Raw genomic sequence first — 17,544 nt, forward strand, 5'->3', positions numbered from 1 at the left:
GTGCTCAAAAGAACACAAAGCTGAAAAACAGGCTTTGTCCTCGTTGGAACATAACATCAGAGAGAATAAGATGAATATTTCGTAGCCAAATGCATGATTTCCCAACGAAGTCATCTGAGTTCGTTTTACAGGCATCAGATTCCCGTTTTACAGGCAACAGATTCCCGTTTCCGTAGTTCGACAAATTTTAGTGGAATATTTTAACAAAATCTCAACACGAAATCAAGTATTCAGAATATGAGTGAGTCTATTAGCCAGCATCAATTTAGTACGTTATACTACAATTGGAAATTTTTGATCCCTCCCCCGCCTTCGTAACGCTTTTTGTACGACAGTTTTAAAAACCTTGAATGAGTCGTAACTCTTGAGCTTAACTCATCCTCCCCTTCGATCGTTACGTAATTTGTGGACGGTGCCTCAATGGTGTTAATCCAAATTAAAGCTTAACCTTTATAATATCTAACCTGAGGGTCGTTCTTAAATTATGTCAAACTCTTAAGGAGAGGGACGCTCCAGCGAAACGTGACGATCCATACAACAGTTTTGCAGTTTTCATACTAGAAAAATAAGAAATAAATTTTCGACGTTCAAATATTTATTTCGCTCAGTTCAGTGACGAGATACAAGATTAATGTCTATGGCACAGTGCATCAAATTATCATCAAAATAAACGAAAAACAAACAACAAAGCAAGCTCGCTCACAACCGTTTGTCGCAACTGTTGCGGATAAGGACACAATATAAAGCAAAATTGTCATGACAATCACAGAGCGCAACATTGTGGCACCTTTTCAACTCGCGATTGATCAGTTATTTTAAGCACAAAACCAAATTTGTTTCATGGATGCCTTTTGATAATGCGTCAATGTTTACCAACACGGAGAAAGTTCTCGAAAATTGCAATGCGAAGCCCAGAAAATCGCTGCGCACGTGGTAATAGATCTTTGTCATATTCTGTTCAAGTGATGATAAACTCATGTTGCGGAATAAAATTGTTGCAACAAGAAAGGAGGTGACAATGTCTTTGTTGCTGCGTGTTGGGTGATAATTGATTCACTGCTATGGCATATTAAAAATGTATGTTTACGTGAATACACTTTGGAGTCTATTCAGCACCCCAGAAACCTTCATCTTATTAATAATTAATAAGAAAACAAGCCAAGAGGCCCCTTATCCTGGCAAAGTCCGAATCTCAAAATATAATAATGTCCACGATAAATAAGATCCGAAGGTGGCGATTATTGCCTACTGTGGCATCCCGTTATCCACCAGATCAGTCGTACTACGAATATAGCAGCCATAACCCGGCACATCTGTCCTCGACACATTTACACTAGCACTCCTTATAGTTTACTGCTTCGCTCACTTCCAAACAACACTCTAATTATAATATACCGCAAACTATATTGCAGCCTACCCTGTCTCAAGGTTTGTAAATACCTACAGAGTACCACATCTCCCTTTTTCTACGAAATGAAAATGCTGAATTGCATGAGACTAGTTTTCAGTTTTATTTTGTTACTTTTTTTAATTTTGATTAGAACACATCGTTTATGGCAGCCATAGACTAACTTTTATTTGTATATCTCCTGCAGCTCTATCTGAGCTACCAGCCCTACTAGCAAACACTACGGTTCTTTCATAGGCCCTCCTATGTGACAGATCAGTGTATGCGTTTGTTTATCTTTGCTTAAGACCGATTATCATTTCACAGAAGATCATCTAAATAAGCTGATTTTAAACGACATATTAACCGATTCCAACTTATGTGTTATTATCATTTTCACACCTAGTTTCTTTTTTTAAATATTGTTCTTTTTGCAGCATTGTGTTAAATATACACTTTATTGAAAAATCCACCATCAATATCTCAGGAGTTTTTCATCGTACAACATACAGCTCCATCGAGTCACATTTGATGACGATAGTATTCGTTCAGCGCTCACCATAATGCTTCCAAAGGTCCCGGACCTTATTCCGCCGATCCCCGTCAAACAATGTGTTGGATCGCTTCGGGTTATGGAATTTATTTTAGATGCATATTGCCCATCCATACTTGACATACAGATACAATAAATCTGCAATCACAATTTCAGACGTAACAAATGATCTTCTCTTGCTCTGGCAATTAGGGTAAAATGACGCTAATAGCATCGCACAATTTCTGCGCTTCAATTCTCATTTATCTCATCATTTTTTTTTTCAGCAGAAATACAAACTCACTTTATGCAGACATTGAACTACAAAATCTGTAATTCACATTACAATTATTCAAACATTCATAAAAAACTCTAAGTAATCATTCTCTAATCTTTTGCACATCAACAATTTAACAGATTTCCTCTTTTACATGTCTCGTCTGACACGTTTCGCCATCCAAGTTATTCGAAGTTTTACTCTTGTTGCCACATGACTCAATGCAATTTCTCCATTTGTTATATAAACATTCTCTTATATTTTTCTTTGTGGTTTAACATTTCCAATGGTTCGGCAATTTGACTCATAAAGCACCTACATACACGTTCCTAGTGAATGAATGCACGAATCACCACATAATACAACGGAACAATACATACCACCCAGCGGCACAGTTGTGAAACACTGCTCACGTACCCAGTATCACCTTATATCCTTATACATCTAAGATGCAACTTCGTAACTGCGCTCCCACTCCACGGGAGCTGTGTTGGCATATACTTCTTCTTCTTCCTGATACCCTGCATCCCGTCTAGGACAGATCCTGCTTCTCTGCGTCTCTATGGCAACTCAGTCTCCAATGCTCTGTGCGAACTTTCAACAGTTATTATCTCAAACTGAAAAACCTCTTTTGCCAATACACCATTTTTGTGTGTGTGTAAATTGTGTGGTGGGCACGAAAATACCTCTCTGCCTCGGAAAAACCGTGAAAACCTTCAATAGTGGGATTCAAACCCTTGACGCTCAGTTTGATCTTGCTTAAAAGTTGCCCGTCTATGAGCATCATACACATACGCGTATTTTATATCTGATTCATCAACCCCCAAATCCTCTTCCGCCCTCCGAGATCCATTCTGTTTAAATTCAGTTCTTGGGAGCACATATTTCCATCACGCCCCCTGGGGTAATGCACCAATCGCTTCATTCCGGTCTCCTATTCGTTTTATTATTTCGCGTTCTAGGAGTTGTTCTATTTCAACTTAATTTCCAACCATTTCATTCCAGTGTGTCGAATCGAACCTTGGTTTTTACATGCTCCCGAGGGCAATGCTGTGCTATTTACCAGCTATTCCAGTTCAGTCTCTCGGACCTTTTTTGTTAACGCTCTCCGGGAGCAATGCTGTGCTATGCACCAGCCATTCCAATTCAGTCTCTTGGACCTTAACTTTTACCACGCTCTCCGGGAGCAATACTGTGCTATGCACCAGCCATTTTGATTCAGTCTCTAGGACCTTTTTTCTTTAACGCTCTCCGGGAGCAATGCTGTGCTATGCACCAGCCATTCCAATTCAGTCTCTCGGACCTTTGTTTTTACCACGCTCTCCGGGAGCAATGCTGTGCGTAGCACCAGCCACATTCGACAGTCTCAGTCTCCGAGACTTTTCCCTTCCTTCTTTTGATCACAAAACGCTCTCCGGGAGCAGTTTCACAGCAAACATAATCAACCTCTCAATCTCTCTACCACAAAACTCCATCCAAAATGGATTCGGTCTCCAATCAACCTCCCTTGAAAACAAACTATCGGAAAGGATTCCTTTTTCTTACGTTTCGGACATCCCACCTTCGTCGCCACTGTGGCATCCCGTTATCCACCAGATCAGTCGTACTACGAATATAGCAGCCATAACCCGGCACATCTGTCCTCGACACATTTACACTAGCACTCCTTATAGTTTACTGCTTCGCTCACTTCCAAACAACACTCTAATTATAATATACCGCAAACTATATTGCAGCCTACCCTGTCTCAAGGTTTGTAAATACCTACAGAGTACCACACCTACTATTCGCTTACGTCTCTGTTCAGTGATTAAATACAAAATTGGTGTTTTAGACAAATCTGAACAACTAAATGAGAATCTCATTTAGTTCGCCCAGAAGCGTTTATGCCCTTATAATATATACTAAATATTAGTTGGGAATTGGCTCTAGGCGTGGGACATCAAGGAAACAACCAATCAGAAATTGGTCTTGGAATACTTATCATCGAGTCGAGCAACAAGAGTAGCATGCATTGTGCAGTTTCCACCTTACTGGACCCTGCGGGTATATAATGTTGGAAGTTTCAGCGGTTACTCAAAATACCTTGGTTGTGCACCTGAGTTTGTAGTGACCTTGCACACCATCATTTTCTTTTGTCTAATCATCAAATGTAAACATAACCAGAAGAAAACGTCTTGCAACCGCGTATCCGTTCCGGGTTTATTCCGTCTAACCAACGTGAATCCACTGTCGAACCTGTCCACCTCGACCCACAGGTTATGTGCCCAGTGGAGGTTTTGCGGAAAAGATTTCATATATATCACACTGAACGGCGAAAAAGTTTTTGGCTGAAAGTTCAGCGTTCGGAACGGGGAAAGCGTCGTCGGTCGCGGCATAGTGTGCGTGAAAGCCGTCGCCGTGGTTTTACTGACAGTGCAAAAGTAGTTTTCGTTTCGTTTTGCTGCCGGTTGTGTGTTGGACGAGTGCAGGAGCATGGATTCAATCAGCAAGTTCGCGAAGCTGAATAGGGTCCTAAAGCCCTGTCCCAATTTTAGTGCGAAATGCTTTAGTTTAGGCCAAAAACACATGTTTACTCAATTGGGTCCTAAAATGTTTAATCAAATCTTGTTTTTATTCAATAACACCAAAGAGCACCTTACTGCAACTACTTTAGCAATTTTTTCCGCTCAAATAACGGCTATATAATGTTTAAACTTTAATTTAAAAATTGGGTCCATACATGAACCTTGACACTTAAGATCATGTTTGACGTTCGCTTAGTCGACAAAAACACCACAGGGGTTTTAGTTCGACCACTGGGGTTGTTCCTATCTGACATTTCGGAAGGGACACGGAAAACAAAATACACCCAAAATTTGAGTTTAAGCCAAGGGGTGTGACAAAATTTAAAAAAATGTTTTTTGGGCTCAAACCAACGGAAAACATTAGAAAATTGAGTAAACATGTGTTATTGGCCTAAACTTAAGCGTTTGGCACTAAAATAGGGACAGGGCTTTAGGACCCTATTTTTTGATGTTTTTCGTTTTTTTTGAGTCCAAAAACTTTTTTTCATGTCTTTTTAGATTTTGTCCCACCACTTGGCTTAAACTCAAATTTTTCTGTGTATTTTGTATTCCGTGTCCCTTCCGAAATGTCAGATAGGAACAACCCCAGTGCTAAAACTAAAACCCCTGTGGTGTTTTTGTCGACTACGCGAACGTCAAACATGATCTTAAGTACTTGTTTTTAATTATGAATCGTGGTTTACGGCTAACCAGCCGAGTGGAAGTTTAACAACTACCTAAAAGCTAAACATTACATATAATTTGCAATTGGATTAAATGGACAAATTGATGTGAAGATTTGCGAAAAAGTTACACGTCTTCTCAGTGAGAATCGAACTCACGACTCCCTGATCTCTAGTAAGGGCGCGTTACCTCTACGCCATGAGAGGACTCATGAAAGCAGAAGTTAACCTGAATTCGATTTCAGCTCAATAATCACGTGGTCCTCTTTCGCAAAGTGCACCTCTTTCGGAAGAATTAGATGCCCATCCAAACACAACTCTTTATATTTATATCCAATGCCTAGCCCGAGAGCGCATTATTTTTTAGGTAATGAAATAGCACACAACACTAGCCAGCAACTGTACTGGCTGAGGTTTCTGTTGTGAGGGCTGTGTAACTTTTTCGCAAATCTTCACATCAATTTGTCCATCTAATCCAATTGCAAATTATATGTAATGTTTCGCTTTTCGGTAGTTGATGATGTTAAGTGTCAAGGTTAATTTATGGACCCAATTTTTAAATTGAAGTTTAAATATGATATAGCCGTTATTTGAGCGGGAAAAATTGCTAAAGTAGTTGCAGTAACATGCTTTTTCGTGTTATTAAATAAAAACAAGATTTCATCAAACATTTTAGGACCCTATAAACAAAACTGGCTGTCCTGGAAATTCGAGATTTAGATGCTCTTGACCAGGGAGGAGCTCTTCTACACGATCGATGCGCCCAAGCCGGAGCATGTCACCGATCAATGGAGCTACGGTGACAAAAAGGCTTGAGCGACGATAAGGTTATGTATTGAGGATCACCAATACAGCCTCATAAAGACAACTCTCGGTCAGCTCTAGAGTGTGGTAGCCAGAGTTGGTGCATTAAAATATTGATTGCTTTTAAATGAGCGTGCATGCTTTATATGAGTATGTATGCTTGATTTTATCGTGCGTTTTATTTAAGCGTGTCAGAATTGACAGCTAGAAAGTTTGGAATAAGCCATTTTACGGGACGTTTCGGAACAGCTGAGCGTCGCAACTGCGTCAACTGACGCCTCATCTTTTTCCAAACGGGAACATGGAGAAAATGGCAAATCCAAATCCAGATCCAAAAATTTTTGTTACTGCTAGATTTTACCTAGTTATTGTATCAGCTACCACTTTGTTACCCATTTTTCACTTAAAAAAGCACTTTTGTGATCAGAAATATTTTAAAAATTATTCTCCATTTATGTTTTTGCCTGTATGAAAAGCTACGCTAGAAATGCGCACAGTCATCAACCATCATCATCGCGAAAATTGATGACGATGATTGAAAAGGAAAACTCCTAGAGCGGGATGGCCACAGCGCTGGAAAGTAGATCAGATGAGGACTTGACAGTCGAGCTGGTCCGATCGAAACTCTTGGACGAGTACGAGCGTCAGAAAGAGCGATTCGGTCATGGATCATTCGGCGATGCGAATGCGTGCATGAAGTCGCACCGTGTTGTGAAGAAAAGTCCGACATTGAGTGCTTCTTTTGTAAGAAAAAGGGCCACATGAAGCAAGACTGCTTGCGGTTTGAGGCTCTGAAGAGCAAGGGTGATAATCGAGAAAAAGGACAAAAGAAGAAAAGGGATCGCTCGTAGGCTAAACAGGCTACGGAGAAAAGTTCTAGTGCGGTGCTGTCCATGGCCGGGGAGAAGAGACGATGTTGCTGGATTGTGGCTAGCGGTGCCAGCAGCGACATGAGCTAAACGTGTACGTCCTCCATTTTCCGCAGTGTCAACATTTGCTCCATTATCAATCAGAAATTTCACAACCTCAAGATTGTTGGAGAGCAGGTATATCACGCACCCTGTAGTGGAGATGTCTATGGGTAAGAATTGTAGAGGTAGTATTTTAAGTGAATGAATTGTAGATATATTTACCCAGACATGAAATTAAAGAGAGGAGCTGGCTGGTAGCGACATCAGCGTAAGTTTCGGTCAGCCAATCGGGAGCGTAATCCCTTCATTTTCCGCAGTGTCAATATTTGCTCTATTTTCAATCAGTAATTTCACAACCTCAAGACGGCCATTTTGGGATGCTATATGCAAAGATGTCGACCCTCTAGTATTCTTTGTGTCAATATTTGCTCTATTTTCAATCAGTAATTTCACAACCTCAAGATGACCATATAGGGATGCATAATGGAGAGGTGTCGATCCTTCATTGTCAGTAGTGTCAACATTTGCTCCATTATCAATCAGTAATTTCACAACCTCAAGTTGACCATTTCGGGATGCATAATGGAGAGGTGTCGATCCTTCATTGTCCGTAGTGTCAACATTTGCTCCATTATCAATCAGTAATTTCACAACCTTAAGACGGCCATTTTCGGATGCTATATGGAAAGATGTCGACCCTCTAGCATTCTTAGTGTCAACATTTGCTCCATTATCAATCAGTAATTTCACAACCTCAAGTTGACCATTTCGGGATGCATAATGGAGAGGTGTCCATCCTTTATTGTCAGTAGTGTCAATATTTGCTCCATTATCAATCAGTAATTTCACAACCTTAAGACGGCCATTTTCGGATGCTATATGGAAAGATGTCGACCCTCTAGCATTCTTAGTGTCAACATTTGCTCCATTATCAATCAGTAATTTCACAACCTCAAGATGACCATTTCGGGATGCATAATGGAGAGGTGTCGATCCTTCATTGTCAGTAGTGTCAACATTTGCTCCATTATCAATCAGTAATTTCACAACCTTAAGACGGCCATATAGGGATGCATAATGGAGAGGTGTCCATCCTTCATTTTGCGTAGTGTCAACATTTGCTCCGTTATCAATCAGTAATTTCACAACCTCAAGATGACCATTTCGGGATGCATAATGGAGAGGTGTCGATCCTTCATTGTCAGTAGTGTCAACATTTGCTCCATTATCAATCAGTAATTTCATAACCTCAAGATCACCATTTAGGAATGCATAATGGAGAGGTGTGCATTCGTAATTGTTCGCAGTGTCAACATTTGCTCCATTATCAATCAGTAATTTCACAACCTCAAGATGACCATTTCGGGATGCATAATGGAGAGGTGTCGATCCTTCATTGTCCGTAGTGTCAACATTTGCTCCATTATCAATCAGTAATTTCACAACCTTAAGACGGCCATTTTGGGATGCAAAATGGAAAGATGTCGACCCTCTAGCATTCTTAGTGTCAACATTTGCTCCATTATCAATCAGTAATTTCACAACCTCAAGTTGACCATTTCGGGATGCATAATGGAGAGGTGTCCATCCTTTATTGTCAGTAGTGTCAACATTTGCTCCATTATCAATCAGTAATTTCACAACCTTAAGACGGCCATTTTCGGATGCTATATGGAAAGATGTCGACCCTCTAGCATTCTTAGTGTCAACATTTGCTCCATTATCAATCAGTAATTTCACAACCTCAAGATGACCATTTCGGGATGCATAATGGAGAGGTGTCGATCCTTCATTGTCAGTAGTGTCAACATTTGCTACATTATCAATCAGTAATTTCATAACCTCAAGATCACCATTTAGGAATGCATAATGGAGAGGTGTGCATTCGTAATTGTTCGCAGTGTCAACATTTGCTCCATTATCAATCAGTAATTTCACAACCTCAAGATGACCATTTCGGGATGCATAATGGAGAGGTGTCGATCCTTCATTGTCCGTAGTGTCAACATTTGCTCCATTATCAATCAGTAATTTCACAACCTCAAGTTGACCATTTCGGGATGCATAATGGAGAGGTGTCCATCCTTCATTTTGCGTAGTGTCAACATTTGCTCCGTTATCAATCAGTAATTTTACAACCGTAAGATGACCATTTCGGGATGCATAATGGAGAGGTGTCGATCCTTCATTGTCAGTAGTGTCAACATTTGCTCCATTATCAATCAGTAATTTCACAACCTTAAGAGGGCCATTTTGGGATGCAAAATGGAAAGATGTCGACCCTCTAGCATTCTTAGTGTCAACATTTGCTCCATTATCAATCAGTAATTTCACAACCTCAAGTTGACCATTTCGGGATGCATAATGGAGAGGTGTCCATCCTTCATTGTCCGTAGTGTTAACGTTTGCTCCATTATCAATCAGTAATTTCACAACCTCATGATGACCATTTCGGGATGCACGATGGAGAGGTGTCCTTCCTGCATCGTCCTTAGTGTCAATATTTACATTGTGATCAATTAGCAATTTTACCATTTCTATATAACCATTGTAGGCGGCTGTATGGAGAGGAGTTCCATGAAAAATGTATTTTGAATTAACTCCAAACTTATCTATCAGCAATTTATGGACACGAATAAAATTATAACCGTATTGAATGTTCACAGATAATTGAAATTCACCAAGTAATGCCATAACTAAACCGGTTGAACCTCCATCAACTGCGGCGTGCATGAGAATTTTGTGGTGTGGGTCATTAGAGTTGATTTTCGACTTTCGTAGCAAACGCATTGCTATTTTCTCGTTACCACCAAGACAAGCCCAGACGACAACCTCTGTGTTCTGACTATACAGACTTTGCACTATTTGCATTTGTTCAGAATTTTCATTACACTTGTGCTCCACCATTAAGAAGAAAAATTTTCGTACAACTTCTCGATCTTGTATTATTTTCATCAGTGAAAATTTGCATTCATCTATGTGATCAAATATAAATTTTGCAACAAAGTATTCAGCATACGACAAATGAATGAAATCTATTTTATCTGCAGATGAGGCACTGATTAGCATAGATTTTTCATTTCCTCTCCGAAAACGTTCCTGAAGTCGATTGTTGTTTTTATTAAACGGAGGTTTCTTTATAACATCTTGCAACTCTTCGATTTCCAAATATTGGATGGCTAACAATTGAAGTTGTTCCATAAAGAAGTCAAAACTAGGTTCTATTAGTTCACCAATTTCATCCTCAATTTCATCATATGCGTATACAGCTTTTCTATCGTTACTCTTCATTGTTAAGTTGAAAGATATTTTCACAAACTTTTCAAACAAATTGAGTACATTAAGTTTTTCCGACTCAAATGTACAAGTTGCATCAGCTGTTTCAGTTTTGAGAAACTTCTGAAAATCATCCACATAAACCTCGGCCAACATTCGTATCATCAGGGGAAGCCCTGCGAAGTCGTAATCGTTCCCTTTGATTTCGTTATGGAACTTTTTGAGCAACTGCTCGGCAAATTTCATGAAAAGAGCTTCACTGCTTTCCACCCTCCAAAACAATTTTAAAAATTTTACTTGTTCGTTGTAGTCGAACGGTTTCAGCTTCAACGCATGCGCTTTAAATCTGTCCTCGAGCAGTTTGCAAACATGTTTCCTTCCCGTAATTATGCATTGAGTGTTCTTTTTCTCCAGAATTTTTTCAAATATTGTCAGTACTGAATGTTGGTGAGCTGGATTCATTTCATCGAACCCATCTAAAAGGAATACAATTTGAATTTCCGAACTTTCCAAATAATTTCGCAAAATATTCCCACTCTCTTGGGGCAATTCATGTTCGAAGATGTGCAGGGGATCACTTTTTTTTTCTTCGTAATATTTAAGATTTTTTAAACGGATTAGATAAACGGCTACATTTTTTAGGTTTTGTGATTGCCAAAACAAGTTATAAATTAATGTGGTTTTTCCCATACCGGGTTCTCCAATCAGTATTTGACATTTCGTTCCTGCTGATACCGCATTCTGCTGATAGATCTGTTCTATAAAATCCTGATCACTCATTTGGATAGTTTGTACTTTGCTTTTCTCTTCAAATAATTTGTGATTCAATGTAAAGCGATTAGTTTGTGATTCTATTTTGTCGTCGTCTTTTTTATTTATTGTTTTAATTATGGTGCGCGAGACATATATTGATAAATTGGCTGCAACCAAAGAATGTTTATTTTTAAATTTTTTCTCTAATTCTGACTTCATATATTGAACGCAATCCAAACCCTGTTTGTGAAATGTAAGATAGTCTTTTTGTTTCAGTATTTGTGCGTGCCATTTGTTGAAGACTGTGTCAAAATATTTTAATTCCCGTGCAAGATCACTGTCAACCCACCGTGGCATCCAGGAGTTTATCATTTTCTCGGCAACACTTCTTAGGTCAGTTGGTTGTTCTGTACAGAAAATTAAACTTTGAAAAAATTCCCGCATTTGTTCTTCTTCTACAATCACAGGAAGAAGATTGTTCCTCGATTTTCCGGTAAAAAAAAAACTATTCAAGCTTTTAACAGTTTTTTCATCTAATCTAATCGGCTTCAACTTGGCTAACTCGGCAAGCATCCATCGATAAGTTCTCATATCTTTGCTATCCACTGCAGGCTCTTTGAAACTTATTTTTCCATCAGCAATTTTAAGAATATTTTGCAATGGTTTCTTGTATTGCATCAGCAAATCTGATATTTTTCCAGTTTCTACAAGTTTTTCTATGTCTGCTTTGATTTTGAACAGCTCAGAATTTATTTTTTCAACAACTGCTTCATCGTTAAGTGACTCAAAACAAAGATTTTTCTTAGAATCGCACCATTTAATGATGCTGTTCACGTTTTGTACTTGGACATTCATCAACTGGTTAAGCTCAGCAGTTCGTGTCAGTGATTTATTAGTGAATATAATGATTGTTAGTTTATAACCTTCAAAAACTTTGTTTTCTTTAATCCTCAGATAAGATTGAATATACCGAGAAAAAGCAAAGTCTTTGCTTTTTCTCGGATCATCAGAGAGTAGGTCGTCGTACAATACGTGACCTCCATTAATGGAATGTTTGGCCTGGAATAACAACACCTCTTTGGATTCTTCTTTGAAAACTACCACGTCATCGAATTTCTCTGCTGCTGTCATCTCTACGGCCAGCTTGAACTTACTTTCTTCCAAGGAAGCCGCTACAAAGGTTACGAATGCGAGATCCTTCTCGTAACTGATGCCATGGTTTCCGGGATTACTTCCACATTCGTACCAGTCAGTAGATGTTGATGCCTGTTGAGCTTCCATATTATTGCAACTACGGAAAAATATATATAAAAAAAAAACATTTTTTTATACAGATAACAGATGTTTATGCTAGAACAAAAATCTTCTGAAAACTTGTGTAAATATTCAAAGTGAAACACGTTGAAATCACTAGCGCTGCACCCCAGCGTATTTCATCAAACAGTGGTGAATATCAGTAGCTTGAAACTTTTCATATTTACCACTGACATCGTAGCAGTGCCATCATGATGTTGCCATTTGCACGCTTGAAAAAGGTACACGGAGCCACAAATCTACCCAAATTTGACTTCTTTTGACGCAATTCGGCTCTTCCGTGGGATAACCCAAGTTTGGGTTAACTGACTTATAGCTATCAATAGGTAGTTTACGTTTGACAACAGTGAAAAAAACAACTCAGTACAAAAACAAGCTACCCAGCATTAGCTTTCGATGTCTCCGTAGTGAGTTGAAACATTTAAGTTGGGTAAACTCGAAAGAACTCAAATTTGGATTATTTCATTGAACTTCGAAGCTGGGTCGGCGCGTCTCTCCCTGTTTTTGACAACATTGCTGTTGAGAGAGAGGCAAAACAACCCAACCATGGGCAATAACTAAATGCAGTTTACCCAAATTTGAGTTTAAAGAACTTATTTTTTGGGTAGTCTGGTTTCTCCGTGTATGCAGTGCACCCCCGCTAATTTGAACGGTACCTCATGCAAACCATCGGGGTTCATTTTTAATTTGAACATCTGGTCACTCTAGAAACGTGTTTCTGGTTACCGCTTTCACTGTTCTGTTTTGATTCTGCGTTCTGTTCCACAGCGTTCCATTTCACTTCACTCCGTTCCATGAGGTAAATGACGTTTGAACCATTTTTAATCTGAACGATGTGCAAATTAGCGGGGTACAGATTAAAAAGTGTTCAGATTAAACGTGGTCAAACCAACGGGGATTCCCGGAATTAAATAGCGTAAAAGTCATACTAATAGCATACGTTCCACAAATGGCTTTATTCATATTCAGTTTCCATTGGAGTCGCTTTTGACATTTTCATTCTGGCTTTCAACAGTCTTCCTCCGATGTAGAGTGCCTGTAAACAAGAGTTACGTCATGTTCCACTTTTGACAGGTTGGAACGCGGGTTTGTATGGAAATGACTTTTATAGTGTGCTTCCCAACCCACGTGTTTGGTTGCGTAAGAAAGGGGTCGACATTTTCACAATTTTCGACAGTCTATCGTCAACAATCAAAAGTTTTCCTAATTTGAGTAAAATGTTGTATAAATTCCCGACCGATTGGTGGGAAAATATTGAAAATCTACCTGTGAATGGCTGAATTATTATTATTCAAAATCTTACATAATTTCATGACAGTCGCAACATTTTACATTTTGAATTGACACCCAGTAAATTGCCGTAAGACGTAGTTAACGTCAAAAATGTATGTTTATTCCATTCAATGATTTCAGAAAATTTTCATATGTTGAATTCATTTATTCATTATTTCTGAACTCAAGGATATGTGAAAGAATCATCCCGTTATTAAAAAGCCTTGTTAAGGTCGCTCGGGACGTTATAATAAGGCAATCCATGAGACAGCTGCGATCAGCTGGTTTTTTTGTTTACCATGTGCTTTTGACGTTTCGCGATTACAAAGGAAAATGTAAAGCCCCGATAACACTCGCATGATTTGTTTACTCTTTCATTTCGGTTGCATTCACACTTTTAGTTGTCAGTCCTATCACGAAAAGTCCTCATGGATAGCCTTATAATCATCCTATCCATTTGAAGAATCAAATCTCAAGAACCACTCCATATATCGATGCGAAAATTGTATCACTATAATTCTCAGCGTCATCGGTTCATTAAAACTCGAGATTTGCTTCTGCAAAATTTTGATGACAATTGTTGGAGTGAGACAAAAGATAGGGAAATTAACACGGTCTCCCGTGTCACCTTGAAGAAAATTTCTATTTAAAAATCTGTTTTTATAACTAGTTAAGCTAAGAGGTAGGTTCGGTTGCAGTAGGGTAGGGACGTAACGCCAGAAAAAAAGAAGAACAAAAAGAAGAGTAAGAGTTTCCGTGTGTTGGAATTATCAATTCACTCTGCCAAAACCTCAGCCTCCAACTTTCAGTGGGACCCATGCTTGAAAATCCACAGAAACTATTTTTTAGTAATAGCCACAAAATTCAACATGTTGAGTTCTATCAAGGTGAAAAACTCATCCTATTACTTAAATTCAAGATTGCGTTAAAATCCAAGATAATTGCCAATATTTTTTTTTAGTTTCTAACAAAAGCTATATCCTTCCTCTTGACGATACCACTGCACTATGGTCCAGGAATCGATTTTACGCGGAAAGATGCATTTTGAGCTTTAGAATGAAACATTAGACAAAAACGGTCTTCTACAAAGTTGTTTGTATTAGCTAGGTCCTTTGTTCGGTGTTATTGAAAATTAGGGTGGACCACATTTTCATAGAAATTGTGTAACTAACTTTCTTATTTGTAGAAATTATATTATACATGCTTCAGCAGAGTTGTAAACCATTCAATTTCAAGCAACTTTGCCAAAAAAAGTTTTTTTGTATCTCTTAAATTGATCGATTTAGAGCTATTTTCCTACGGTGACATAGGGTGGTCCAAACAAAACTGGTTTTCTGGCTCTGGAGTTTTCAATTCAAATTTCTCATCAAAGTAGTCTATGAAACACTTTTAGAACTCTAAAAAATGCGTAATTTGGTGAGTGAAGAAACTCGCTATCTCCTTCCGTTTGGGAGTTATTGTTGTTTTTCTCTCAAAAACATGCCTACTTTGATTGAGAATATCTCTGATTGGGGCAAACATGAAAAATATCTTTTGACTGCATTCAAAAGACAAAATAAAGTTGTATATTATATCAAAAAATTACAGATGTGTTATTTTTGTAACTCTTATAAAATGTCTTTGAAAACAAATATTTTTTATCACAAAAACTTTAATAACTTTTGAACTAAAATAGATATCATCAATCTTTTTGCATGAAACTTTGCGTTTTGTTAAGTTCTTAAAGTCGTTCATAAACGACTTTGACGAGAAACTAATATTAAAAACACTAGAGTTGAAAAACTTATTTTTGTTGGACCACCCTGCGATGATTAGGAAGAAATGCTCTAGATTGGACAAATTTCGAGCTACAGAAAAACTTTTTTTGGCAAAGTTGGTCAAAATTTCAAGTTCTACCGCTTTGTCTAAGAGTATATACCAGTATTTTTGCAAATAAAAAAGTTGAATATATGATTTGTGTGATATTGTGGGCCACCCTAGTTTTAAATGACACAGTATGAAAGCTAACATTTTTAGAACCAATTTTGTAGAAGATCATTTTTGTCTAAAATTTCATTTTCATGCTCAAAATGCAAAATAATGAAGAAATACATACTATGAAAATCTTCAAAATAGTTTTAGAGCCCTATCTTTTTTATTTCAGATTTTTCGTCAAAGCGGTCTATGAACGACTTTAAGAACTTAATAAATTGCAAATTTTCATGCAAAAATATTGAAAATATCTATTTTAGTTCAAAAGTTATTGAAGTTTTTCTGCTTAAAATCCTTTGTTCTTCAGGGCATTTTATAAGAGTTACAAAAATAACACATCTGTAATATTTTGATATAATATACAATTGTATTTTGCCTTTTTAATGCCGTCAAAAGATATTTTTTATGTTTGCCCCAATCAGAGATATTCACAATCAAAGTAGGCATGTTTTTGAGAGAAAAACAACAATAACTCCCAAACGGAAGGAGATAGCGAGTTTCTTCACTCACCAAATTACGCATTTTTTAGAGCTCTAAAAGTGTTTCATAGACTACTTTGATGAGAAATTTGAATTGAAAACTCTAGAGCCAGAAAACCAGTTTTGTTCGGACCACCCTATGTCACCGTAGGAAAATAGCTCTAAATCGATCAATTCAAGAGATACAAAAAAACTTTTTTAGACAAAGTTGCTTGAAATTGAATGGTCCACAACTTTGCTGAAGCATGTATAATATAATTTCTACAAATAAGAAAGTTAGTTACACAATTTCTATGAAAAAGTGGTCCACCCTAATTTTAAATAACACCAAACAAACGACCTTAATAATACAAACAACTTTGTAGAAGACCGTTTTTGTCTAATGTTTCATTCTAAAGCTCAAAATGCATCTTTCCGCGTAAAACTGATTCCTGGACCACTGTGCACTGTGTTTGATTTGTGTTTCAAGGGAAATATGAGACATGTGATTTGTGCCGATGGCTGCGTGGTTTCAGCGAGAATCACTCAATAAGAATAAATCTGGAAAAACCCGTGAATTGAATCATGGGTGCCACTCACCTCATTGAAATATCTCTCTCAATTTTGTATTCAACTGAAACTGCTCACAAGTAGTAACTGCAGTCTTTGGTATCCTTCAACGGACTAGTGAAGTCAAAGATTTTTCTCGCTTATGCACAGTTTAGTTCACTTCACTTTGCGAATGGTTTATCCGCTATGCAATACTTGTTCGTAGGTTACCAACTTTTGGTCAAATTGATCGCACTGTCTGCACCACATGGAAAGTTAAACTTAAAATGACGGGATCGTCCAAAGATGTGGTATCACTTTGCCAGCAATTTTTAACTTAACAAACCGCTTTGAGTCCGAATGGTTCAATCTGCTGCGTAACACTGTTGCCTTCCTTGCACTTTTATTGCGTTCACATACACAGCTCACCTATCGTCACTTATTTTTTAAGTTATCTTATCTTATCCTCCGGATCGGTAGCTGCGTTTCTTCGTGCTCTTTCGATTCGGTCTCGGCTGATTCGTTTACGATGACATCCGTCTGGCTTGGTAGTCATACCCAATGTGATGGATTTTAAAATTAGCCAACAAATCGCCAACGAAAGCCATGCAGCGATCAATGAATCAGACTTAGTTCATTCAAGTGAGCAAAATGAATTCTAGGAGTAATCCACGTTGCAGCTAATGGGAAACTTTCTGGTGGTTGGTGAGTTTTGATGATAGAGATATTTTGTTTCTTGGAAAAGTACAATTTCATGGTGAAAGTTCATAATGATAATTTCATTTCGTATCATGTGGTTTAGATGTCAGGT

At 38.1% G+C, this 17,544-nt stretch overlaps 1 protein-coding gene and 1 long non-coding RNA gene across 2 annotated transcripts; both read right to left on the reverse strand.

The window, feature by feature from the left end:
- Positions 1 to 561: 561 nt before the first annotated feature.
- LOC110674849 lies at positions 562 to 4,776 on the reverse strand. The gene is made up of 2 exons (XR_002499242.1): positions 3,977 to 4,776; positions 562 to 1,245 (listed from the first exon to the last, which is right to left on the reverse strand). It is a non-coding gene; the product is annotated as an uncharacterized LOC110674849 (long non-coding RNA).
- A 2,583-nt stretch (positions 4,777 to 7,359) lies between these two features.
- Positions 7,360 to 17,301, reverse strand: LOC110674850. The gene is made up of 2 exons (XM_021839357.1): positions 16,785 to 17,301; positions 7,360 to 12,460 (listed from the first exon to the last, which is right to left on the reverse strand). Exons 1-2 carry the CDS (start codon positions 16,787 to 16,789, stop codon positions 7,420 to 7,422), a joined length of 5,046 nt encoding a protein of 1,681 aa, XP_021695049.1. The 5' UTR covers positions 16,790 to 17,301; the 3' UTR covers positions 7,360 to 7,419.
- Positions 17,302 to 17,544: the final 243 nt, after the last annotated feature.

Source organism: Aedes aegypti, chromosome 1 (assembly GCF_002204515.2).
Source record: "Aedes aegypti strain LVP_AGWG chromosome 1, AaegL5.0 Primary Assembly, whole genome shotgun sequence".
NCBI classification, from domain to species: domain Eukaryota; kingdom Metazoa; phylum Arthropoda; class Insecta; order Diptera; family Culicidae; genus Aedes; species Aedes aegypti.